Source organism: Tympanuchus pallidicinctus, unplaced genomic scaffold (genome assembly GCF_026119805.1).
Source record: "Tympanuchus pallidicinctus isolate F22 unplaced genomic scaffold, pur_lepc_1.0 scaffold32, whole genome shotgun sequence".
Lineage (NCBI taxonomy): Eukaryota > Metazoa > Chordata > Aves > Galliformes > Phasianidae > Tympanuchus > Tympanuchus pallidicinctus.
The window spans coordinates 3,459,583-3,484,556 of NW_026294750.1; the positions used below are offsets into that span (position 1 = coordinate 3,459,583).

At 50.0% G+C, this 24,974-nt stretch overlaps 1 protein-coding gene across 1 annotated transcript in view; it reads right to left on the minus strand.

The window, feature by feature from the left end:
* Nucleotides 1-1,600: 1,600 nt before the first annotated feature.
* NFASC (neurofascin) overlaps nucleotides 1,601-24,974 on the minus strand; it is an 80,302-nt gene continuing 56,928 nt past the window's right edge. The window contains exons 28-33 of the mRNA XM_052698523.1: nucleotides 19,577-19,795; nucleotides 17,403-17,519; nucleotides 15,998-16,153; nucleotides 12,072-12,203; nucleotides 11,524-11,593; nucleotides 1,601-6,228 (exon numbers count right to left, since the gene is read on the minus strand). Of these exons, the coding sequence (XP_052554483.1) occupies nucleotides 5,997-6,228; nucleotides 11,524-11,593; nucleotides 12,072-12,203; nucleotides 15,998-16,153; nucleotides 17,403-17,519; nucleotides 19,577-19,795 (926 nt within the window). The 3' untranslated portion in view covers nucleotides 1,601-5,996. The remainder of the gene's footprint in view (nucleotides 6,229-11,523; nucleotides 11,594-12,071; nucleotides 12,204-15,997; nucleotides 16,154-17,402; nucleotides 17,520-19,576; nucleotides 19,796-24,974) is intronic.

Below are 24,974 nucleotides of genomic sequence, written 5' to 3' on the forward strand. Positions count from 1 at the left end.
GTTGGATCTGGGGTATCAGTGACCCCTTGAGGCTCCGTCCTGTAGCAGCTGGGGGAGGAGGCAGCTCCATAAGGGCTCCCATGGCCGTTTCCCAGTGCTGCTGGAGCTTTTAGTGACGGTAATGGGAGAATGTGCTGGAGGTGGAATCGCCCCTCTGAGGGAACTCAGGGCTGTCGGCATCGATCTGCACCCCACCGAGGTCGGGGGAGAAGTGGGTGTTGTGAGGTGCCATAAAAAGGGCTGAGCACTAATGCATGCATATCAACCTCGTATTGATCACGGGGATGGGGCTTCTATCACTCATTTCTGGGCAATAACTTGATTTTCCCTACAGGAGTGATGGGAATAACAAGCATCTATCAAATAGAGTGGATAAAGGAGTACTTCTAAGGTTTCCTGGTTGAGCCCACCTGGTTCAGAAGGATGTTGCTCTGCCTTGATGCTTGCTGGTCCTGTGCCAGGACTGCAATGCTCAGTGCCATTCCTGCCCCATCCTTCCAAATCCCATAGGACTTTGGGGTAGGGATTGGGATGGCTGCTGCCCCCATTGCCCCAAACACTCTGGGACTTCTCCTGCCCAAAGTTAAGGTGCTTCTGTTCCCCACTGCTGTCCTATCGATGGGGAGGGGATGGACGAAGCCCCCCCGCAGCACTGCAGTAATACTTTCATCCTCTTAGTGAGGTCTGCAGCAATTACATCTTCATTAGCCAAATAGCTTTATGTTTTTCCCCCCTTCTCCAGCCCATTCTCGTCAAGGCTTTGCACGAGGGAGCAAAGAGCACTTCAGAGCCTTGAGTAGGGATGGGAAATGCAGGGCTCTGCCGGGAGCTGGGGGGTTGGGGGCACCTGGGTTAAACCTTGTCTCTCCAACAAGTCTGTTGGGCCATGGGGGCTTCCTGCTCCAGCTTCTCTGTGCTCTGCGAGGCTGTTTGCGTTGTGTCAGTGCTGGATGCCAAGCAGCATCACCTGTGCCCTGGGCACTGCTGAGCCACCTGTATGGAGCAATGGCTTGTGCCTCAGTTTCCCCACCTGGGAAGGGTGCTGCTGTCTGCACTGAGGCTTCCAAGGTGGTTGGTGAGGGCTCTGTGCTCTCGTGAGCTGGTGCTGCTGCTCTATGGATGCTTCCCCTGGTGCGAGGATGGCAGGATGGTGTTAGACAGGCTGGGCTGAAAGAAGTTAAATTGCACAGCGGTCACATCGCTCCCTTGGCTGATAGGCGCTGCCCCAGGAGTCGGGCACAGTCCAGATGGGTGCTGCATCCTCAGGGCTCTGCTCTGCTCCCCTGTACCAGAAGCTCTCCTGATGTGCTCAGAGCAGATGCAGGTCTGGTGCTGCAGCTTTGAGCCGCAGCTTCACTGAGGTTGCAGGGTCCCCCTGCAGGGCCGTGTGGGGTGGGAAACGCTTCTCCTATGGATGGTTTGGGGTGAAGTGCTGCTGAGCCTCCTCCCTTCCCCAGCTCCTCCACCACCAACCTGCCCTGCTGTGTCCCATCACAGCTTCTGGGCTGTGCTTTTTGCTGGGAAGGGCTGTGGATGTGGATGGGAAGGGGAACAGCCTCAGTGGCTAAAAAGGGGATGGACAGGAAGGGCAAGCATCGCCTGAATTTTGAACAATGTTTTATTATATGTTTAGTGTTCTCTATACAAAAAAATCCCAGTCTTTTTCTTTTTTTTTTTTACAGTGATTCAAAAAAAATGCTATCTGAGTATTTTGGCTTTCTTTCATCTCTCATGCAGTCAGTTTAGAAGTCCTTATATTAAACACTTCTTCTGTAGTCCGTAGCTCTTCTTGCTGTAAAGTGTTAATTTCACAGCTTCAGATTCAATTCTCATTGAAACAAGTGGGTTAACGCAAAGGTGTTGATTTTTTTTTTTTTGCTTTAAAAAAAAAAAAAAGGCAAATAAATACATAGAATATTTAGACCAACCAGGTGGTTTTACAGAGAGGACGGATGGAGAGATATTTACAAATTAAAGGGAAACAAAACAGTCCGATATTTTTTTCCTTCCCGTGAGAGAGGAAGAAACGAACACACAGAACGCTGTACTGCAAAGGAAGAAGTTGGTGTTGAGGGTTTGACACAGGGTTTGGACCATGTTGGACAACCAAAGCCCAATGCCTGCTTGCAAAGGGCACAGAGACAGGTGATGCTGGGCAGGGGGAGCCGCTGGTGCAGCAGGGCGTTGTGCTGGGACCAGAAACTCGACGTTATTCTCTTCAATAAAACAGGTCTTAGTGCAAGAAATAGGAGGTGGGTGGGTTGGTTGTTTTTATTATTATTATTATTATTTTTTTACGCTTACAAGGTTTATTTTTTATTGCTTAGCTGAAATTGTTTGCTGCTAGTACACAACTGAGCCGGGTGTGAGGTTGCAGGTTGAGGTGTGCACCGAGGAGAGGCAGCGGATGGATGGGGGGGGATGGAGGATGGACGGGGTGTGAGATGGATGGGTGGACGGGCAGGAGGGTTGATGGGGGCAGGCATGAGGCGGATGAGATACAGAATGGTGCTTACAGGATGGGAGGATGGATGGGCACCAGGGCGAGTGGACGGGCGATGGGGTGGATGGATAAATGGGGCGCGGGGTGGATGGATGCAGTGCAGAACAGATGGGGCAGGCATGGGATGGATGGATGAGGTACAGGATGGATGGTGTGGGGGACGGATGGATGGGGTACAGGATGAATGGATGAGGTAAGGAATTGAAGGGTTGTAGGATGGATGGATGGGACTTGCAAGGGATGCTGCTGCACGGCTCTGCCCTCACTCCAGCCTCACAGCAGTGCGTTCTGCCTTGCCAGCTCTATCTGTCCTTGGAGGCAGAAGTGGCCATCCTGCAGGGACTTGGGGACTTCGCAAGAAGGCAATGCTGTGCAAGGGTGTTGTGGGGATGGGCTGTTGGTGTTTCCACCAGAAGGGTTTCAGGAAGGCTCGTTTTGTCTCTCGGTGCTTCCTGCAGCACTTCTGTCTCTCACTGCATCATCGCTTCAGGGAAAAGAGGAGCAGTCTCAGTATTGCATCAAAGCAACAGCCACTCCCTCCTGTCCTATGCCTGTGCTCCATGGTTAGCACCAGCTGGCCATGCATATGCTTGTCCTTGCTTTTTATGCTCAGTGAGGACGCATTTTCTGTACAAGAGGTGCTCAGAGCATGACCTGCTCCAAGAAGCCCTGCAGGGATGGGCACCCTTTGATGGGCACTGCAGGGCCCAGCCCTGGGGCTAGCACAGAGCCTCCCCACAGCCCTCTGCTTGTCCCTGGTGAAACTTCAGGGCAACTTGCAAACAAATACAGTAATTTTGTTTTTAACTGTATCTTCCAATTTTTTTTTTTTTTTTTAGTAAATTCACACCCAGCACTACAAGCCCACAAAAATCACACTGAGCCATTCGTTCTTGGGTCCTCATTGCCTTTGTTTCCTATTTGATCACAAGGAAGGTGCTGCTCAGACTCTGTCACTGTTTCTTCGAGGCTTTTTGGGGCTCACTGAAGCCACGTTGCACTGGACAAGCACGGAAAGGCTGCAGGGTGAACACTGCCCAGCTTCCAGCAAGATGCAGAGAGGTTAATGGCAAGACACAAACACCAGTGTTAATACAAATGGCACACAGCAGACAGGTGGCACAGCCTGCCCTGCTGCCAGGACCGATGCCTCCTGGAGGGCTGGGGATGCTGTGTGGTACCCAAGGCTTCCAGTTCCCACAGCAGAAGCTGCTTCTCTATAGCAGTGGCTGCAGGTTGCTTTCCCTCCAAGCTATGTGACCTCGTACAGACAGCTGTGGGCTCAGGAAGCAGCCAGCCTCCATAACTGAGAGCTGTGTTATGTTTGGCTTAATGAGTTTGCTTAAAACCTGAAATGCGATTGTGGGATAGGCTGGGGATGCTCTCCTTAGAGAGGCCAATGGTGAAAACAGCAGCAACGGATCTGTTGCACGAGTGCAATTACAAGGAGGGTCGCAGCAGCAAACATGGCCCTGCCCTGCAAGGTGACATTGGGAAGGGCCCTGGCAGATGGCTCCTGTGCTGACCTGGAGCCCCTCAGCTGTAAGGTTGGGGTTGGGGTTAAGGGCACGTCACCCGTCTGCTGTCTGCTTGCAGCCTGTTTTCTCCCATGTGCTCTGTTAATGCTGACCCGGTCCTGGCTCTCCTCTCCAAAGTGCAGGATCATTGTGCCATTAGCAGCTTCAAGAATGTGGCAAAGTACATCTGAGCAATCCCTATTAGCAGTGTTCTCGTTAGCGATACGTCTTCGTAGCAAACCAGCTGAAAGAATAATTGCGTTAATCCTATTGCGTTTAATCCATTAAGCTGAACAAAACCCTCCTCCTTAGGAAAGAAACGAAAGAAAAAAAAAAAGAAAAATCCATCCTAACATCATTCGACGTCTGCGAAACGGTCTGAAGGAATCCGATCTCTCTCAGCGAAGGTACCTTTGGTTTCAAAAGTGCAGGAAGTGGGAGAATACACACAGCGTTGGCCACTAAAGGCTCTACCCTCTACAGGATCCATGCGTTCCCATCTGGGAGATGTCCAGCATCCTACTCCTACTGCTCCGCTGGCTCCGAGGCCGTCGCATTGGGGAGCGAAGCGGGGTGGGGGTTTAGTGTCAGTCTGTTAAACGTCCCGGGACGTTGGAAGCTGTGTAAGGCATGTGAAGGAGCACTCCTATCCGAGACGCTTCGTTACGGCGTGTTTCCCAGGCTGAAAGTAAATTGCGTGGGGTTTTGATATGTAAAGAACAGCGGAGGTGAGTTCGGCGCTGTGGGAGCGTCTCTCAGGCTGATTGATTTGGGGGGGGGATAAAGGGGTAGGGAGGGGAAAGGCCGCTGTGAGAAATTAGGGGTTAGCTGAGAACGCCCAACCTGGCACGCAGCTGATGCTGGGGGGGGGACCTCGGTGTCCCACTGCTGTTCCTGAGGGATGCGTGTCCCTGATGTGCATTGGAGCAGTGTGCAGGGCAACAGTGGGGGTCCCATAACCGCTCCCAGGGGGGTTTGTTTCAGCCTGACCGGGTGTTTGGTGGCTTTCTTTTTGTTTTTATAAGCAGTTTCTGGTCCCCTCATCCCTTGTTCGTACTGGTCCTGCTTCCACTCCCTCTTTGCTACATAAGATTTATGGAGTTGCCTTTAAAAGAAAGCAGGCATGGTCTGGGGAGGGGGATTTCCCCCAGACTTCTTACAAAGCAAAGACTAAACTAAAATGTTTTGCCTGTGCTTCCCCAGGCAAGTGATGCTGTGAGCCAGGCTCGGTGGGCAAGTGGCTCTTAGCCATACTGCAGTGCATCCCAGCAGCTCCTCATCCTCCTGGGGCTCCCGTGATTTGGGCCTGGTGGCCCTTGGGGCTTCGTCCCACAGTGTTGAAGACCCACACTTCTCAGCTTGAGATGCTGCTGGAACCTTCAGGAAGGTTTGGGAGAGGCTGTGGGCAAGGTGCTGCATGGGGATGGACATTGCTGCAGTGCAATATCGTGCCGGCGTTGCCCATATGGAAACCACTCTCCTTTTCTTCTGTACATTTTTGATGACACGTTTCTCTGCTCAGCCATTTTCCCTCCCCAAATTCCTTTTTTTTCCCCCTGTTGTCTGGAACCTTCCTATAAATATATATTAAAAAAAAATAATGATAAACTCCCTCCCAAAAGAAGAGAAAGGACACGGGGAGCTGGGTACAGCACTCCTGCATCCCTTCATCTCTGCACTTCAGCTCCAATTCTGGCTACATCTACAACTCATCCACGCCTCAGGAGTCCTTGCCATTTACTTGTTTGCTAAGGATAAGATGGCATTGGCAGCAACCTGGTCTGCCTGTTTGCTTGGATTATTTTTTTCTATTTTTTTTCCATTTTTTTTCTTTTTTTTTTCTTTTTTTTTTTTGTGTGTGTGTGTCATTGGTTGGTTTTCATTTGTATGTTGAGTTGGAGGCCGTGGTGGTGGCGGCTCTTTAACCCCCAGCCACTACAAGCCCCACAGGCTGTTCGTGGTCCCATTGCGTTGCGCTATGCTAATGAATAGATAGCATTGACTGGGGATGTGGCTTCCGAGCTCTCGTTGCCTTCTGTCTCCTCCTTGTCCTTTTTCACCGTGTACTGGCCGATGAAGGAGCCGTCCTCGTTGAACTGCCCTTCCCCACCCTCTCCGTAGTCCACCAAGCTGTCGTCGCTCTCCTGCTGCTTTATCGTGCCATCCAGGGATGTCTGGCTGTTGGGCAGTGGTTTGTTGTCTTCATCACTGGTGGACAGACAGACAGAATGAGGGTTGAGCGTGGGGATCGCGAGGGATAAAAACCGAGGGCTGGATATTCAAAGGTAAATCCAGTGTGTGACTGTGCTGAGCTGAGAGAGCAGAAGAAAGGCACTGAGTGCGGGCAGCGGGTCATGGGGCGCCTGGTAGGAACCCAAGGTCGGCACGCGGCCTCCATGAAGGAAGTCCACAGCTGGGTTTTGTGCTGTGGTTGGGATTTCTGATAGCCCAGCCCTGGTGGCTTTTTGTTTTAGAAAGCAATTTTGTAGAATCACTGAATTGCAGGATATCCCAAGCTGGCAGGGAACCATAAGGATCCCAACTCCAGGCTCCACACAAAACCACCCAAAAGCCATAAAGCTTGTGTGAGAGCACTGCCCCGATGTTTGCTGAGCTTTTTACGTGCCACACATTGCTCAGAGCAGTCCAACTGGATGTACGTGATAAATATCCTTCCCTTGTCATTGCTCGTATCCTTTCCTTCTCCCTGCATTTTAGCCAACCTTGTTGTAACCTTGGTTTAGTGAGGTTTGTTCCCAGCTTTCCTTGTGAAAGCACACATTGTTTTAGAGAGCTCCATGCAATGGGGAAAACTCAAAGCACTGCGAGGGGGGCAAGCACAGGATGCCAAGTTCTGTGCAGCTCCTGAAACTCATGGGAATTTACCTTTCCAAGCTTATTTCTGAGCATCTAAGCTTGTTTGCCCAACTCTTTAGTTGCAACTCTTCTCTTTTTCACTGGAAAGATTAGGCCAGGTCACTGGAAAACAAATCGGCTGACCCACAGGAAAAAGAAAAACAATCTTTTAAAGAAACCTTTTAACAAAACATGGGGGAAAAGCTGTTTTCCTCTCAGGAGGGCAAGGACTGGTACCTCATAAATAAAGATAGAACTGCATCGAGGACGAGAGAGTTGCTATATATAAAAATTAATTTTCATATCAGCTAGTCATTAGTTCATATTTGAGCCCACATTCAGCATGCAAATTGTGTAACACAGCTAAGGAGATCTCTTACGTACCTTGAGCATTTTTCCTCCCTCCCACTCCTGTCTCTATTTATTTGGGTTTGGTTTAGTCCTGCGCCCAGCAGGCTCGCTCCCCTCTATGGCAGTCCACTCTGTTCTTGACTTTTATTAAAATTGATAAAAAATATGGGGCTGTTTCAAAGCTGTGCACGCAGAGTCATCAATCAAAGGAAAAAAACCAAAACGATTCAGCCTATTTTTTTTCATTTGTTTGCTTTTTTGGAAAAACAACCTCCCGTAGCCTCTGGAGTTTTGGGGCCATTTTTCATTAAAGCAGCATCTCAGGATTCGCCCTTTGGGCAGGCAGCATCCACAGCACGGTGCGTGGTCCTGGAGAGGGGAACAGGGAACATTTTGCTTGGACCAGGGAGAAAAATGCTCCTTAGTGATGGGAGCGGCCAGGGAAAGTGTTTGTGCCATTTCATTAATGGCATTTCATTAATGGCATCAGCTCTGTGCAGTGGGAGAGGAATTTGGTATCCCACGGCACAACTGGCAGCTTTGTTCCGTGTTTCCTTCCATCAGCGCTTTGTGAATTAAGCAATGATACAAAACCAACGTTCCAGGCCTTGTGTTAACTTGGCATCTCGATAAATAATCGCTTGTTAGCTTCGTAAGTGGCTCCTTTCTAGGGGGGGAGAGGATTCAGTCTGCAAGCAAGACTGTTAGAAAGCCCAATTAACGTCAAGTAGAGAGTGGCAAAAACCAGATCCTTTTATCTGAAATACCCCTTCCCAAGATTTGGGGTGGGTTGGGTTGGACTTGGATCTAGAGCCAGGTTTTCCCTAAGGTGGGCTCTGCAGTGCCAAACTCCCAGGCAGTGCATTTCCTGTGCCTGCCCTGGTTTTACCTCTCTCCAACGCTGCTCATCCTGTTAGTGCATTAGGAGGGCGAAGCAGATATTCATCAGCACGCTGATGGGCTCTAACTCTGTTAACATGGATTTCTATGGGATTTGCTGATGGGTGCATTAAAGAAGCAGAGCACCCAGCTCAAATCCGTCGAGGAAGTGCTATCCTGAGCGGCATAAATCATAGGCAAGAGGGGAGTCTGGAGCCAGGGGGAGGGCGCTGAGGGGTGATGCAGAGGATCCAGCCCTTCCGCTCACGTCTGTCGTCAGCATCCCTCGGTCCCACTACACACTGGAGACCAGTTTGGGATGAGGGTGACGTGGCTGGTGATGCCCATGGAGCATCTCCAAGCAAAATGCATCGATGGGCATGGGGTTACTCTTGACCCCAGTGAGAGATAGAGGAGTCGTGTTTAACGTTAGGTGTTAGGTGAAGGCGGGTGTATGGGGATGGGATGGGGAGGGGAGAAACAAATTGCAAAAAGGAGTAATTAAAAAGAAAAAAAAAAAAGCTAAATGTGCTGGAGTTCTGGCAGCACGTGGTCCTACCTTTCAAGAGACCTTCATGGTCCATGTGGATAGACCAGGTGAAAAGGAGAAGAAAGAATGGGAATAAAACAGAGAGAAGCAGAAAGAGCCTGATCAGAGAGAGATATGATGAGGTATGCATTTACAGGGGCAGTGCTAAAACCAAAACAAAAAGTCACTGCATTCCTCATGGAGCTCGTTGCCTCGTTATACCAAATGGAGCCGGTGGAATTGTTCAGATCTGGAGGAATCCCATCGCTGGGGAAGCTGACCCAGGAGAGCACAGCTGGCAGAAGCCAGGCTGCTTGTGTTGGGCTGATGGCCAGGCACAAGCTGCAGGGGGCAGATGCCATGCTGGGGGGCAAACAACATGCTGGCCAGGGGTAAGGTGAAGGGACCGCTCAGCATCCCCTCCATCCCTCTGCCGGGCTTCCATGCTGATGTAACATCAGTGCATGGTGATGTCAACAGTTGAACCTATTCCTCTGTCCTCCCTTTGCTGGGCTGGGGGCAGCTCTGTGTCTCCTGACCTGGTTGCTGCTGTCCACAGTGCACTGGGATGTGCCACCAGATCCCAACCTGAACCAGAGCTGCGTGGAGCCCAGGAGGGAAAACCACTCAACTCTCCCATCCCAGTAGCCCAGATTTCTGGTCGGTTCCCCCACGTGCAGCTTTTAAACATTTGGTATAATGAGGCACAGTCGCTGGCACAGAACACTGTCCAAGGATAATGGTCTCCTGCTTTGAAAATAAGCTTCTCAGCTTAGCCTCTGCCCAGGAAAACCATTATTCTGTTAGTGGAACAGAAAGATGTGACAGTATCTCTTAATTATAGGCTGCAGAGATTTGAAAGTTGCATGCACAGGGCATTAAGGACGTGAGATATGATGAGAGCATATCAGACATGCTATGTGGAGGTAGGGAGGGAAACCAGTGAAGAACTCACGTCAGCTCAGATCCTGTCCTTGCTTGAAATACTAATTGCTACCCTCCTTGAGCCTAGCATCGCAATCATTTTGAATCTTAATCAGCCAACAGCATTTCATATCAATCCTTCAAGTTCACCTTCCTTTCTGCCTCCTTGAGAGAACCTCCTACCACTTCTGTTCCTGATGGAGGGGCAGAGTTCAGGGTCTGGTTTTATTTCTCTTTGGTTGCTTTTTTTTTTTTCATGTCTAGCTCATGGGATGCTGATGGAAAATGCAAGAGCATCTTGGGGCTTGGCATGAAGACTGCACTCAGGCACACCATCCCCCTTCCCAGCAGCATTTAAGTACAGTATCCAGCTGTTACAGGGAGAAACCTTGTCTTGGTTTAGTAAATCCATGGGTCACATCCATGCCAGCAACGTTGCAAAAACCTCAGCTCTATGGATAACAACCCCAAATACTCAAAGCAGGACCCTTCCAGCTCCTACGCTTCAGTCATTCCTATGTGAACGATACCTGTTCTTGTTGCTCTCGTTGCCCTTCTATTTTCTGCATGCTCATGGCAGTGGGGCTGTCAGTAAGAGGCTGAGATTGAGCTAAGCAGGAGTTGCTGCATTGTGGGATGGTCGAAGTATGGAAATCAGCAGTAGATTTTCTTGATCAAGCTATTATTTTCTGTACCTAAAGGTTTTATCCATAGCTTGAAGGTGTTGCCCCTGCATGGTGCGAAGGGCAATAAATGGTGACTTCTTCCTGCAGTACCTATTTGGGTTCCCATTGAGGTACATTTGTATTCTCTACCATTCCTACCAGAAAAGTGGGGAGCTTTGGTGTTCTGACATCCATTGGAGAAAAACCTAATGTGGTTACTGTGCTACTAACAGTATAAATGTGATGGTACAGAGGAATGCAGTTGTTCTGCTTTCATTTATGCATTGTGTGCAGGCAGACCTATTCATTTTGCTCCCTCTGAAGTCTTTGGTGGAACATGTGTGAGTTGTTACATCCCTCACTGAATTGTAAGTAAATTCTTCCCATCTTGGCTACATCAATTTGTAATGCTGGGAGTGCTGGTAATGACATAGGGTTTAATTAACCCCTGTTTTGAAGTCAGGAGGAAGAACTCCCACCAGACTAATTGGGCTGTGGATCCAGCTCTGATGGAAAGGTGCATTTAAATCCTTCAGCAAAAAGCAGAGCACACAGTAGGTGCTCAGAGGGCAAACTGGGTGTACTGTAAAACATCCTTGTCATCTGTCGAGTGTGGGCGATCCAATGAGACCTGACACATTACCTGCTCCTGCTCCCTGGAGGCACTGACATGGCTGTGAGATGCTGATCCCCCTCTGAAATATCCTAGGAACTTTTCCAGGAGGAAAGATGGGTGCTGCTCCTTCTTGCTCAAAAGGGGCTGCTGGGAGGCGAGGAGAATCGGAGTGGTTTGAGCAGGATCAGTGCTCAGCACTCCAGGGGCTGTTTGAGAAGGGTTTCCCTGGGGACCTTGGGGCAAAGCCTTGCTTTGAAGCCTGGGCAAGCGCACCTGCATGCTTTCGGGGCTGTTCTTAGCATGATTTTGGGCACTTCTTCCTCTATGAGCAGGAGAGAGGCTGAGCTATGGGGTGATGTCCCTGAGATATCCACAGGATGCTTCAGGAATTCATTCTAGCACCTTTTTTCCACGTGTGATCTGTAAGAGCCACGTCTTGGGTCACAGCATGCCAGCTCTTCCTGGACTGACCCAGAAGCAAACCTTTGCAGCCAACTCCCTGCTTTAGGAGCTTTAGGAAACGTTTCCTTTGGCAGAGGACTTGCAGAGAGAATGAGGCAGGAGGAGAAAGGTGGGAGAAATAACCGAGGAGGCTGCGTGGCACCGTGGGGCTGCGGAGGAGGAGAGCAGTGAGGGGCTGTGATGGGGCTGATGGGGATGTGGGTCCATGCCAGGGAGCATACCTGTAGTCGAACGAGCCATCTTCTACGTTCTTGTCCTCAGGGTTCAGGTGCTCATCTTTGTTGTCACGCACTGTAAGCAAACACATCCCCAGCATCCCCGTCAGTAAGCCTGCAAGGTGAAGTGCAGCTGGGTGGACTTGCAGGCTGCTTCTCAGACTTCCTGCTGCAGTGGCACCAGGGGCACCGGCACACGATGGAAAGTGACTTTTCTTAAGTGCTTGTCTTTGCTTTGCAAAAATTTAATGAGCTTTTTTTTTTTGCTTTTTTTTTTTTTTTCCCTGCCTGAAAAGAGCTCTTTCTGGATGTGGCTGAGCAGATTTGCAGAGCAGAGGTGGGGTCAGGCAGAGCAGCAGCATCCAGCTCCCTGCACAGCACACAGCCCTCACCCGCCCTTTAATTAACTAAAATGCTTCCCACTAATAACAGCGTTCCCACTATGGAAGAAGGAAAGTGCTTGAAATCATGAACACGTATCAGAGCAGCGGTTTGATTGCCTCTGAAGCCTGGAGATATTTACAGCACAAAGGATCACCCCGCAGTCCTCTTACCTGGGTATTTCCCTCCTCTGCTCCTCTTAATGAAGCAAACAATCAGCAGAATGAGGACCAGGAGAGCGATGGCACACATCAGCCCAATGAACCAGCCCTGGGTCGCGATGTCCACATGGTTCTTGGTGTAAGCTGGGAGGAAAATGGAGAAAGGAAAGAGCTCTAAGGGGAAGTCAGGACAGTGGGGAGAAACAAATGACCAGAAGGACTCAGTCCACGCTATCTGTAGCACTGCATTTGTGTATATATATATGTGTGTATGTGTGTGTGTGTTTTCTGGGTTATCAGATGCCATAGCACAGGGATCTGTGGCTTTTTTAATGGTGGGTCAACTCAGCATTTTTAGCAGGAGCCACAAACAGCAAAGGGTCACAGCGTAAAGGAAAACCTAGCGGAGACTGGTGAGAAAAGGCACTGAAAGTAATGGCAAAAGAAGCTGGGTAACAGATTTGATCTTGCAAATCCTGCACTGAAAGCAGCCCTGGAGGTCTGGGATCGAGGTGCCCAAAGATAAAGATGCAGTCCTGGCGTGCATAGCTTGGCCAATGTATGAGCAAGCAGCAAGTGCAGAGCTCTGGGAGGTCATAGAATCATAGAATGGCTTGGGCTGGGAGGATCTTGAATAGCATCAAGCTCCAACCCCCTGCCATGGGCAGGGTTACCAATTATATCCTCAAGGAACATCCCAGCTTGCTGAGACGTGGTTTGGGAGCATTGGGATGTCGTTGTCCCACGATCTGGTGTGACACTGAGCGAGGGGAGGCGTCCTGCTCCTGCAGCCATGCCCTGCCGTGCTGCATGCAGCACCCGTGTGCGGTCAGACCGGCACATCTGTCTCCTATAAATAGCACCGAGCTGCCATTCTCAGGCTCTCATTGACACACGGTTGGTATTCAGCAAGACAGAGTGGAGGAGAAAATAACCTTCAGCACAGCGGGGGGCTGAGAGCAACCAGGCTGCGGAGCAGGCAGAGAGGTGTTCCTGGAGCTCTGAGCTGGATGGGATCAAATCAGGGGCTTAATAGGGGGGTGGGGGGTTGCCCGAAATGGGCAGGATGGAGCATCTTTTGTGCCAAAAAGCAATCTGAAGCAATGGGATTGCTGCTGCTGCTCCCTGGTATTGGCACTGTGGAGTTTTAGGGAGGGATGCGCTGCTGCTTCCAGACTTTGCCTGGTTTAATTAGATGAGTCAACTCCAGCCAACAAGACCTGGGAGGCAGCACACGCAACTGTCTTGTGGAGCTGCCTTGAAATAATTGGATTTAAACCCACCATCCTCTGCTCCAGGAGCAGTTACAGTGAGTGAGCCCTTGGACAGCACGCTCAGTACGCTTCCTATTATTCCTTCCAAACTCATTCTTTCCAAACTGACTTGAGATAACAGGTGCTTTCCTTAAGATGAAATCTGAGCCCCGCTGTCGGCAGATAATTGCAGCCAAAGCACGACGCAAAGAAATCGCAGATAAAAGAGGAGAGAATGAGATTGACAAGAAAGTACCGTTTGTTAAAGAAATGATGTTGGATGCAGAACGCTCGGTGCTGCTTTTTGGGTGGGAGGGTGCTGCCTTGACTCTCTTTTGTTGCTTTTTTCCTTTAATACTGCCACGCTCGGTATTTAAAACAACCTGAGCTGCGTAGATGGACTGTTTGTAGTTGAGAGAACGAGATTAGAACAGAGAGGAGCTGAGAATTGGATTCAATTAACTCAAGTGCTTGAGGAGGAAAGAGAAACAGAGCTCTACTGGAGAGATTCGAAATGGGAGGAGGTGGTTTTAGCAGCCCTGGTGGGGTTTGTGCAGAAAGCAGAGCTAAGGGGGAACGAAGGGCTCTTCAAAGCCTCAAGTGTGCCCAAGGGTTGAGCTCCATGCTGACCAGGGCTGAGCTGGTTGCACGGAGGGGATCCTGCATGCCACGGAGGTCAGGGTGTGATTGCCATCCTTCCCAAAAAAGCAACACGTGCCGACAAATCATAGTCACAGCAATCTTGTTTTTGGAGCAAACGAGTGACTGTCATTGCAGCATTCGGAAAGAGAAGGGTAAGCACACGGCTGTCAGAGAGAGTGTTCTGATTTGTGTTAATGTAAGGCCGACGCCAAGGGTAAATAGTGGCAAGCAGCTGTGGCATCGAACTGGTATTGATCTGAAATGCAACTGCAGTGGCTTTTTCTTTCTTTCTTTTTTTTTTTTTTGTTTGGTAAAAGAAAAAGTAATTATAATCTTGTGGCAGAAAACATGTTACCCACCAGTCGTGGTTTATACGCCAGTAGGAAAGCTGACTGCATTCTGACAGCAGGCCAGCAAAATTTATGTCACGTTTGTGAAGCAATTGGGTGCGTGAAGCCCAGCTAGCTGCAGTCCTGCACAGATCCCCCTTCAGCGTTTTACATTGCTTCTTGAATTTAGAAGACAATTTGCATTAAGCTATATTTGTAGTTTGAATGCCATTTACTATTGGAAAGAGCTCTTTTGGGATATTGAGCTGTCAAGTTAAGCAGAAGAGAAGGCGTGGTGCGCGTGGACCTCTTATTTATCTGCATTCGATCTGAAGAACAGCTATTTGGCAAACATTGCAACCAACAAGCAAAATGAACAGGGCTCTCTGATCACCAGCATTCCTGCAGCATGTGATTGTCAGCGGGGGCTGAGCACCCGTCTCAGCAGAATCTAGCAGTGAAAAATGGGCAGGGATGGAGCTGTGGGGACAGGGTTGGGTGCCCCCTGTGCATTGTCTCAGTAACAGCAGTAGAAACCCATAAATTACTGCAGATAGCCATGCCAGCATCAATCAGCCAAGGATGTGACCTCCTGTCCTAATGATTTCCCACCCCTTGGTGCTGGTGGTCCTCCACCCTGACACCCAAAGTGGGAGAAAAGCTGCAAGAGAAGAGAAGAGACGGGTCCGAGCTGGGGTGCAGTGATGCAGAAAGGTGTTGCATGGTATGGGTGAGGGGGCTGCAACCTGGGGGCAATTTCTGAGTCAGTCTGGGAGCAGAAACTGGGGATGCTGCACATCCTCATGGAGAGGTGTACCATGCTGCCGTGCCTGAGGCAGTATCAGCATTGGGTTGTGTTGGACACAGGGTTACCAACAGCTGCCCTCTGTCCCTGCTTAGCACACTAGGGAATTATTTGATGGAGCAATGCCTTGCTAGCACTTGGGCTGCGTGGAATAAGGTGGGGAGAGGTGCTGCTGCTGCAGCCTTCCTTTGCTGGGAACGAACATTTTGCTCCTGAGCAAAGAGATGGTTTTCATGCTTCAGCTCTCCATCACGCTGCTGGATCTCAGCAAAGTAATCTCAGTTCTCTGAAATCTCAGCCTTTACCTACTGCAGCGTGGGCTGCTCCGGTGCTGCTCACACAGCTGCTGTGCAGAGCTGAGCCCTGTGCTTGGACAGCATTGCACACAGATTCCTACGGCACAACCCACGAGCGGACACAAAGGGAAGCACGGGCGTCGTGATTTACTGACACTCATCGTGTGTCAACAGGGATGCTTTAGAAACGCATAAAGCCTGATGGAGTGCCTGTGGAAGTCAGTAAGGCTCCTTCTGGGGCATTCAGTGGGCAGTGTGGGAAGCCCATAATTAGGAAGCTTTAAAAATCACTGAGGTGATAAGCCTGGAAAATTGCTTGTGCAATTAAATGCAAAGTTGCTGGGGGAACATACCTTGCCTTTCACCGAGCTGCAGAGCCGTTGCCCGCACCATGCGTGGCTGCGGTGCCGTCCCCAACTCATGCGCAGCGCCACAAGGTGCATGCACGTGCTCCTCACCCTGATTCAACCCCTTCCTTTTGCCCTTTGTTCAGTGCAGTCAGGATGCTCGGCTGGCTCTTAAGGGCAGGGTTGTGCTCGTCCCCCTCCCACCACCACGCCGGTGCCACCCGTGGGGACGCAGTGACATGCAGTGGACACGCAGCCCCGCTCACCTGAGCTGGTGGTAAAGGTTATGTACGAATGCTCGCTGGGGCTAGACCATATGGGGAACACCCACAGCTTGTACACCATCCCCGGCGTCAGATTGGCCAGCTGCACAGAGGAGGGGGTCTGAGCTTTAACGGGGATAGATTTCTCTGTCTTGTTACCTGAGAAACAGAAACCGCACATCAAAGCCAGCCGCGGGAGGTGGCTGTGCTGGCACCGCAGGCGCTGCATCGTGCTGGCCTGAGCCAGCAAGCAGAAATAACACAGCACGGTGGTCGGGGGGCTATGAGCAGTGCTGTGATTATCCCTCAGATAGAAGGAAAACGGCGAGGTGGTTTGCTGCGTCCCTGCTTGCTGTACTTAAAAATGAAACAACGGAGAGCTGATCAGATTTCTCCCTATTCTGAAGACCTGACAGATGCTTTATCTGCCCAGCCGCAGGTCTGGGTGTTTGAGTGCTTGTAACAGAGGTCTGGGATTTGCCTGGTCCCATTCAGTTGCTGCGCTGCAGGGCTGGGTAAAGGACCAGCTCCTGTGCTTAGTGTTGTGCCTGCAGGCTAAGGATGCTTTCTATGGGCTGGATGCTGCAGCCCAGCTGGGCTGGGAGGAGATGAGTTTGGAGCTGGGCTATTTGGCCTTTAGAGTTTGGACATCCAATGTTTGTATCCCCAGTTGTGGAAAATGGTTCAGAAGGGGGAAAATGGTGCCTTTCTCTGTCGCGATAACAAAGGCTGCAGAGCGAGAGCGGGCACTGATGGTGCCTCCCAAGCTGCTTTAAGTAAGCAGCAACGTCAGCTCTCAGTGTGTGACCAGAAGTGATTCGCTGTTGATGACTGTTTGTTTAAAATGCCAATTTAAGATCGATGTGCCATACAATAAGGCTGAAATGGCTGGGAAATAAAGACAGAGATAAGCAGCGCTCGTCGCTGCCTATCTACAAGAAATCCAAACCAGCATGTAAATGCCTGTTCTAAACGAGCACTAAAAGCAGATATATCAGCTCGAAGTTTCCACGGACAGCCTTACAATTGCAAGAGACAAAGGTATCCGATACGACAGGAGGTCAGAGGTGATTCTGCCAGCTCCAGGTTCAGCAAGTCCTGCTCCAGAGATGTATAACCCTGCCCTCCAATTTGTGTCGGTCTTATTTGTTTTCTGTGAACGATTGTTTTATACGTACAAGTAGATACATTGCAAGTCTCTTTATGCCGAGACTACATAAAGCCCAGCTCCACAGACAGCCCCCAGAAAAACAGCTGTGCTCATCGGTGGTTCATGAGTATGAATGTCTTACAACCACGAGCACACGGAATGCACAGTAATTAAGACTAGCAATTGCAGCCTCGGGAGCTGGCAGAATCTCCAGCAGCATCACCACCCTATAGATTCCCCACGCGATCTGATGCTTACTGGTGATATACTTAACCACAAAGTCAGTTCCTGCAGAGTAATTGTGGCTCCAGGTGATGTTTGCCCAGTTACTATTAGCCCAAGCTCTTATGTCCCATATGGACGATCCATTGGTGGCTGGTGAATAGGTTAGAACAGGAGTTAGTATTTAGGATTATACCGAGACGAGAGTTCACCTAGCAGCCAGGGTTGGTAAAATCCTATAAAATCATTCCTAAAATTGATGCTTCAGTCTTAACCTATGAGTGTACCTGAAGATGTAATCGTTTCCTACGAAAACCTTGACTTCCAAATGTTGGAGGAAGTTCAGTACCTCATGGCATGCTGGGTTTTAAGTCCAACTGCACTCAGTTTATCTCAGAAATTTTGGCTTTTGTGGCAATTCTGTGTGGATTTTGGTCCGTAAGGAAATCTCCTGGCTAAACTCATGCCTAAACCAACACAGGAGATCCATGCGTGAGCGCACACAGCCGCACTGCCACAACTGGGAGTAAACGCCTTCATCTGACTGGGGCTCAGACAGCCAGTGGGGCAATGAAGTCACTCGTTTCTGATTTTGAAGCTGAGGATTGTCGACATTGCTTTGGAGAGTGGATGAACTTCTATTTCTGGTGAAGTGGAGCTAATCCACTATTTAGCATGCGTGCGTGTCCCGTCAGATGCATCACACCTCCGTTTTGCTATTAGTGCTGTTTACTTAGGGGGTGTAGCTCCAGTTTTGGGTTGCTGCACAGAGGAGTGCCTTCCATTCCTGCAACAGGGACAGCTGTGAGACTTTTGGGATGGGGGTTGGAGCCCGTGGTGGAGTCTCTCTGTCTGCCCACATTAGGGTCGGGCTCTGGGCTCATGGCCCTGGGGCCATTAGGGACTCTCACTGCTCCTCTGCCTCCTTTCCTCCCATTTCCATCACCTGGTCTCAGTAAGCAGCATCTCCCACGTGCTCGCTGAATTGTGACCGTGTTCTGGTAACGATTTTGTGAACCTGCTTCAGTGCTATGGATTCATTCATAATGCTGGAGTTGCATCTTGCTATCTAGCACCAGTTTTTAAACTGGTTTTGTTAGGGCAGCACAGATCCGTGTTCCCTTTGCTTGTGGCTTTGGAGCTGCCCCTGGGAGGGTTGCCTGCCATGAACCAGAGCATGAATCTGTGCTCCCTCAGTCAGGATGGCAGCCTTAAGGAGCAAACTAGTGCAGAGGAGGAGATGTGCTGTGGGTTCTCAGATCTCTCTTACTGCAGAGGGCCTCTCGGATGGACCCAGGGCCTCCCAGCATGCGTTGGGTGTTGGGTTTAATGGTCTTGAGCTGAATTTAGGCATAAAGTGGCTTGAATTCCTTTTATCAAATTCCTTGAAGTAAACCAGTGTCAAGTTTAATATTCATTACTACAGTCTCCTTTCCTTCTTTTAAGAGTAAACAAAGAGTTCTGTAGCTTTTGCTCTTACATTTTGGAGTGCATCCTATCCAGCTACATAACTGCATTCCTTTGGCTGTGCTCCCTTGACTCATTTTTGAGCAACCCAAATACAACCATCCATCATTCATTAACCAGAGAGCCTGTCATCGCGGTGTCTTTAGAAGCAAGGCTCAGAGGGACACCTCTCCCCATATAAAGTAGAGAATATGCCCACACCAATGCAGTTTGATCACCCTGCTCTGCTTGACTGCACAATGGCTGCGTGGTGAGCTGGGTAACACCTGGAGCACAGCTGTACCTTTAGCCACCTGCCCAGGTTCCCCGTGGGCTATGAGCAGGGTACGATGCAGGGAGCAGCACCATGAACCAAAAGACTCCTATGAGCTGTGACAGCTCTCTTCTCTAACAGCTGATGTGCTAAATTCGAAGTGACATCGTCTATAATAGCAGCAGAACCCCTTTTTAAGGACAATAAAGGTAAGATAACACTTTACAGGGTCTTCCACCTCCTTCCCAACCCTGATGCTAATTCAACATCACGACATCCCAGGCAGAGCTGTGTTACCCCTTTTTTGGGCAGCAAGACCCCCAAATCGCCGCCACAACCCTGAGCCTGTACCACCTCTGGCTCCTTGTAACACCATTCCCAAAGCACGGAATGCCTTTTTCCATCCCCATTATTAATCCTCGCCCTGAGCAAGAAGTGGGAAAGGTCCCATAGGGTTAGAAGGGGTTAGAGGAAAAGGAAAGCGCAGTACCCAGCTCCTGTTTTGTGGTGGCTGCCACAGCCCTCTCTGCAGTTGTTGTAGTGCTTGCGACGGTGCTGGCAGCTGTGGTGGTTGTAGTAGTGGTGGTGGTAGGGATGGCAGTAGTAGGGATTTCAGTAGGAGGGGTTTCAGTAGTAGGGATGGCGGTGGTGGTGGCAGTGGTGGCTGCTGGAGTTAGCTCAGTTGTAGGTGGAGGCAACCAGGTGGAGGCTGGCAGAGGGAAAGGCAGACGCTGGCTGTCAAGAAGCAGTTATGGCTCCTGGGGCTCTCACACATTGTTCCCAACACCGAGCAGAGGGGAAGCATCGAGCACAGCACCTCGCAGACCCGCCGTCCCTTCCCCATCGCAATCAGTAGGAGCAGCACCCAGACTGAGCTCATAGGAAAAGCCCATCTGCTGCGGGCCAGGCGAACCCCAGTTCAATGAGTTTGGCAGCCCCTGCGTTATTTAGCTGCCAATCTGCCCTGCAGCTCCTTAGCTGCTTCCTTCTTGCTGCTCTGTGTACTGGGTCCTGCAGGATGGTGATGAAGCAGCCTTAGCATTAATGTGGGTGTAGCTCTTCAGGGTCCTGCTTTGCCATCAAACTGCTCCTCAAAATTTACACTTAATGTAGGATATGCCTTAAGCTTTCCAAATGAGAAGTCAGTACAATTTTGCCTTTCTAACTAGCCCCCATTTGCCCCATGCACATCTCACCTCCGCTGTGAGCAACAAGGTCAATGTGCACATTATGTCTGCACCCCTCTGTGCGCTTGCAAAACTTCCTAAATGCCACCAAAGGAAGGTGCATGGGTTGGGCTAGCTGAGGAGGCAATAGGACATCTTTCCAGCTTTATATTGGGTCAGAGCTGTGATCCTCAGTGGCCAGGAATGGGACCAGAGCCCTCAACTGGAGCAGGGGGCTGCAGCTGGCTTTGCTAATGGGAACACAGAGGGAATTTCCAGAGGGGATGGCAGTACACTGGCTAACATCTGATGGAAGGGGACATTGGCAACCATTGCTGAATGCTCTCAGGTATGAGTGAGCGTTGCTCTGTAAAGGCGATTTCTGCTGCCTGAAAACCTGCCAGCAGAAAACGCAGCCGAGGAGCTGCTTAAACTGCCTGGAGTAAAGGAAATCCCGTGGTGCTTGCATTAAGTTGTATTTACTTACTCTTACTACAGATCAAGGGATTACAAATCCCCATCAGGCAAATGAAAATGGCTGTTACAAATATCACCCACTAATAAGAATAGCGTGAGGAATGTGCTTTAAAAACCATCCGAGATCAAAGCCAGGGTTGCTTTTTCACCAGCTCAGTCCCAGGTTGGCTTGTATGGAAGCAGACCTCCCTTCAAGCCCACAAGCACAGCAGGAAAGTTCTGAGAGAATGCAGCTAAGATCCCAAGAGACCCCAACCTCTAAAATCCCAGCAGTCCCAAGGCTCATTGTGGCCACCTCCCTACTGCATGCAGCTGCAGTCAAACCCCGTTAGCAGCACACACCATGACAGCAAACCCAATGCAACCCACGGCACCCCACGCAGGGACCAACGCAGCCTTGCAGAAGCCTCATGCAGCAATGCAGCACCGGGTGGGACAGGAATGGAGCAACCACCCCCCCTAAAAACACTCCAGCATTGTGGAACACATCCCAACCCAGTGATAGTGACGGGAGCCAGGCTGGAACATTGCACAACTTGGTTGTCGTGGGCGCACGGGGCATAGCAAAACCCCAACAATCTCATTGTGACAGCAAAATTGCTGTTCTGCACTGCTTTATCTCAGCTCATTGGCAAGCTTTGCTTTGCTGTGTCCTGAGGCTGTAGGTTACAAATAGGGCGAGAGGTATGACCATTTTTTGGAAGGTGAAGCCATCGGCGTGGTTACCGCTAATGCAATTTTGCTGCAACTCCTCCATAGGATTACAACGTCCAAAGTCAACCCGAGCAGTGGAAGCTAGCTATTAGCTAATGCAACCTCACCACTTCCTCTGTGAATCCCTGATTCACAGCGAAGGAAAAGACAACACAACAGAGCCCCAGGCAATTTGCTGTAAGGCTGCTCCAACGCCCAGCTCCCAGCCCATGTTGATCCATCACGCTGCACCCGAGCGCTCGGTGTGCGTCACCCAGCACCGCTGCAATGGCTCTAGCAGCAGGTTAAGTCCTTGTTAAAGCAGGAGGTCAACGAGGGGAGCACATGTGGGCAGCACCGGGCAGGAGGAGGGAAGCGGGGCTCCTGCTGGGCTGAGGGATTTGGTCCTCTCTGCTTCGGGATTCACAGCTGCAGCCTCATTTGTGTTTGAATACGAAATGTATGCGGAGGAAAAGCTCAGCTGGTAGATTTGGGGGAGAGAAGATAAGGGGCATTTGCTAGCCTTTGAAATCCATCCCCTAATGAGAGCTGAGTTCAGGCTGGGGGGAGGTAAAGACGGCTTTGACAGAAGATCAGAGCTCCCCGCTGCCCCCAAAGAAAGGAGATCCCCTCCACAGCCCCGTGCTGCAACCTGGGCTCTGCTCATCATGGCTGACAGCTCCGGATCTGCTCAAACCAACTGCTTGCTTTTGCCAGATGATGCCCGTCTAGAAATGGTGCGCATCCTTCCAAAAACGCAGGGGTAACATTTATGGCTTATAGCATTTCTGAGCTTGGCAGAGTAGCTGCACTTCTCTTTTTGCACTCCCTGCTTGCAGGAGGTGCTGCCGAGAACGGGCGGCCACGTTCCTAATGCAGGGTAGAGAGCACCCTGAAAGATGGTGTGTGGAGGGGAGCAGGCTTCAAATAGCCCCAGTTCATCCAGAAAACCCCAAGTGAAAGCCAGCATATGGCTGCCTACATGGATGAGCTCCTCTTCCTGGAAATACATGTGAGTTAGCTCATAAATCGGCCCCATCTTTGCCACGCACTGATTGCTTTTTCTGTCTACAAGATGCATTAGCATTCCTGGTAATGGAGACCAAGGGGCACGGTGGGGAGGAGACGCTGCTATAATGGACAAGGGATGCAGCAGTCTGGCTGTAGCAATTAAAAGGGTAAGTGATGGGTGCAGCAGGAGGGCTGCCAGTAGGTTTGCTCTCTTAGCAGCAGTGCAGCTCGTATGGTTGGGAATGGATAGTCATCAAAACTGGGGATGCTCGGATTGGGCAATGCTGCAAGGAAGAAACATAGAAGCAAAAAAGGGGGAATTCAAGGCGTGGGAGAGGGGCTTGAACCCTGCTCCAAGCTGCGTGGGGGCTGGGTGAGCAGTTGGCAAGACTTTGTAAAATACTAAAATAATAATAATAATAATAATAGCCCAGCCATACTGCTCTTTAATTATTTAAAGGTGCTTTTAATGTGTTGTTAGGCTGCGGTAACAGCTTTCCCTTGGGTGTGTCTACAAAATAATTAGGCTTGGAGAAATTTGATGAATTTTTCATGAATTCAGATGATTAGCCAAATACGTTTGCAGACTTCTCTCCCTCTCCCAGTTTGTGGCAACAGAAGGAGATTGTTAAGTCGTTATCAAAAAGAAGGGAAAAAAAAACACAACAAAAAAGCACCAAATCTGACAGCTCTAAGAAATTCGAGAGCAGAAAGAAGCAATTGAATGCCCTCTAAAAGAGAAGGGTCAGCAGTTTTCTGTATTTCTATTGCTGTCCCTTTCCAAAATGAACAATCGGGGCTTTCTCCTCTGCTTCGTCGTTATGGAGCAACGAGAAGGGAACAAACAAATCAATGTGTTGGGTTTTTTTCCCCCCCCCCCAAAAAAAAAAGTCTAAGGCCAATACTCTTACGGTCCCTGATGAAGGGATGGACACTGGGAATTATTATGGGATGCACCTTTTGGTGGTGTCATTCATAGCATAAACGAGAGCCCTTTGTGTGCCACCCTTTCCCCACATTACCTCACCCTTCGTCCAGCTGTGGCTCAGGAAACCCAAAGCCTTTCTAAGGTAAAGTCTCTGCCCTTCACTTTGGCTCCATCAACTCGGCCCACTTTCTCACGGGCCTGCAGAGCAGCAATGACCCCATGAGAGAGGGGGGAAAAAAAAAAAACAAGGCCATTTTTAGAGCCAACAGCCCACGGCAAAGAGCATCATAGCGCACTTTTGGGCAACCTTCCCCAAGAATCCATAAAATCCACAAAATCCACCCTGCAGAGAGGAATCATTTGAGAAAGGTTAAGCAACATTCACTGGAGGGCTGTATTTTTTGGGAAGGGGAGCAGCAACCCCGCTACCAACACCAATACAGGGCACAGCTGGTCCTGCAGCACCGGGATGAGCCCTAACAAGGAATGATGCTTGGCTCAGTATCAAGATGAGGATTTGCTCCTAATAGTGCTACACCTTCCCCTGCCCTCATCCCTCTTGGAGAATTACATTGCAGATTGCTGCCCAGTGAGCACCGCTGCTTCGGTTATGGCTTTTCAGCCTTCTTCCAGTGCTCACCTATCTTTCCTCTGTGCCATTTCTCCTATCAGAAAGTAAAAATAGAGGAACGCCCCCTATTCCAGCAGTATTTAATGATCTTATCCTTTGGATAGCAACGAGTTCACCTGGCTGCCAGTAGTCCAAGAGTTATTTCTGCATTGATGCTGGAAGGATAAAGAGATTGCATTGTGCTTTTGGAGTTGAGAAATAACCACTGAAAGCAGGAAAGTCCTTTGGAAGAAAAGGTGGATTCTTGTGGCTGACCTGACTGCAGCAGGAGCTCTGCTCCTCTGAGCCAAGAGGTTGTGCCACTTTTCAGCTTCCCACCAGCCAAGGCAGACCAATCTGTTAGCCCCTCATGTATATGGATATATGTATATTTAAGGAAAATACAGTTGGAAAAGGATTGGCAACTATTCAGAAGGGAAAAAGTGCAAAATAATACTGAGGAGAGACATCACTCCAACAAAATGAAAGGAAGAGGAGGAGGAAGAGAAACGCCTACGAGGTGGGGAAGCAAAACCTAAGGGTGCACAGAGCAGTTCCTGCACTTGCATCACTTTGGCAGTGTTTGCTACAAAGCTGTTCCTCATTGAAAGCCCCAGGGGCTCAGGGCTGCACCCAGCAAAGGCAAAGCAGGACCTCATACAGCACCCTCGTGCAGGGCAGCCCCAAAGCTTTTCTGCAGCACTGAGGGGTTGGTTGTATCCCCTAGCACTGCTCCTGTTTACAGGGCTGTATAACCCTGTGGAAATACAGCATTCGAGGAGGAGAAGTCTTGGCTGCAGCTTTATAAGAAGTAGGTGTCCTTCTCTGGGCAACAAGAAATTCTGGTAGTGCTTTGCATTGCTGACGCTGGGTAGTTGGACACTGGATTAATTGGGGTTTGGGTTCTGTAGAAGCAGGCGTGTACTCCTTGCTGAGGAAAGGTTTCTCTGTGCTTCAATGCTGGTGTAAAATACGCAGTAGAGGGCAAAGCTAGCGATAGCCT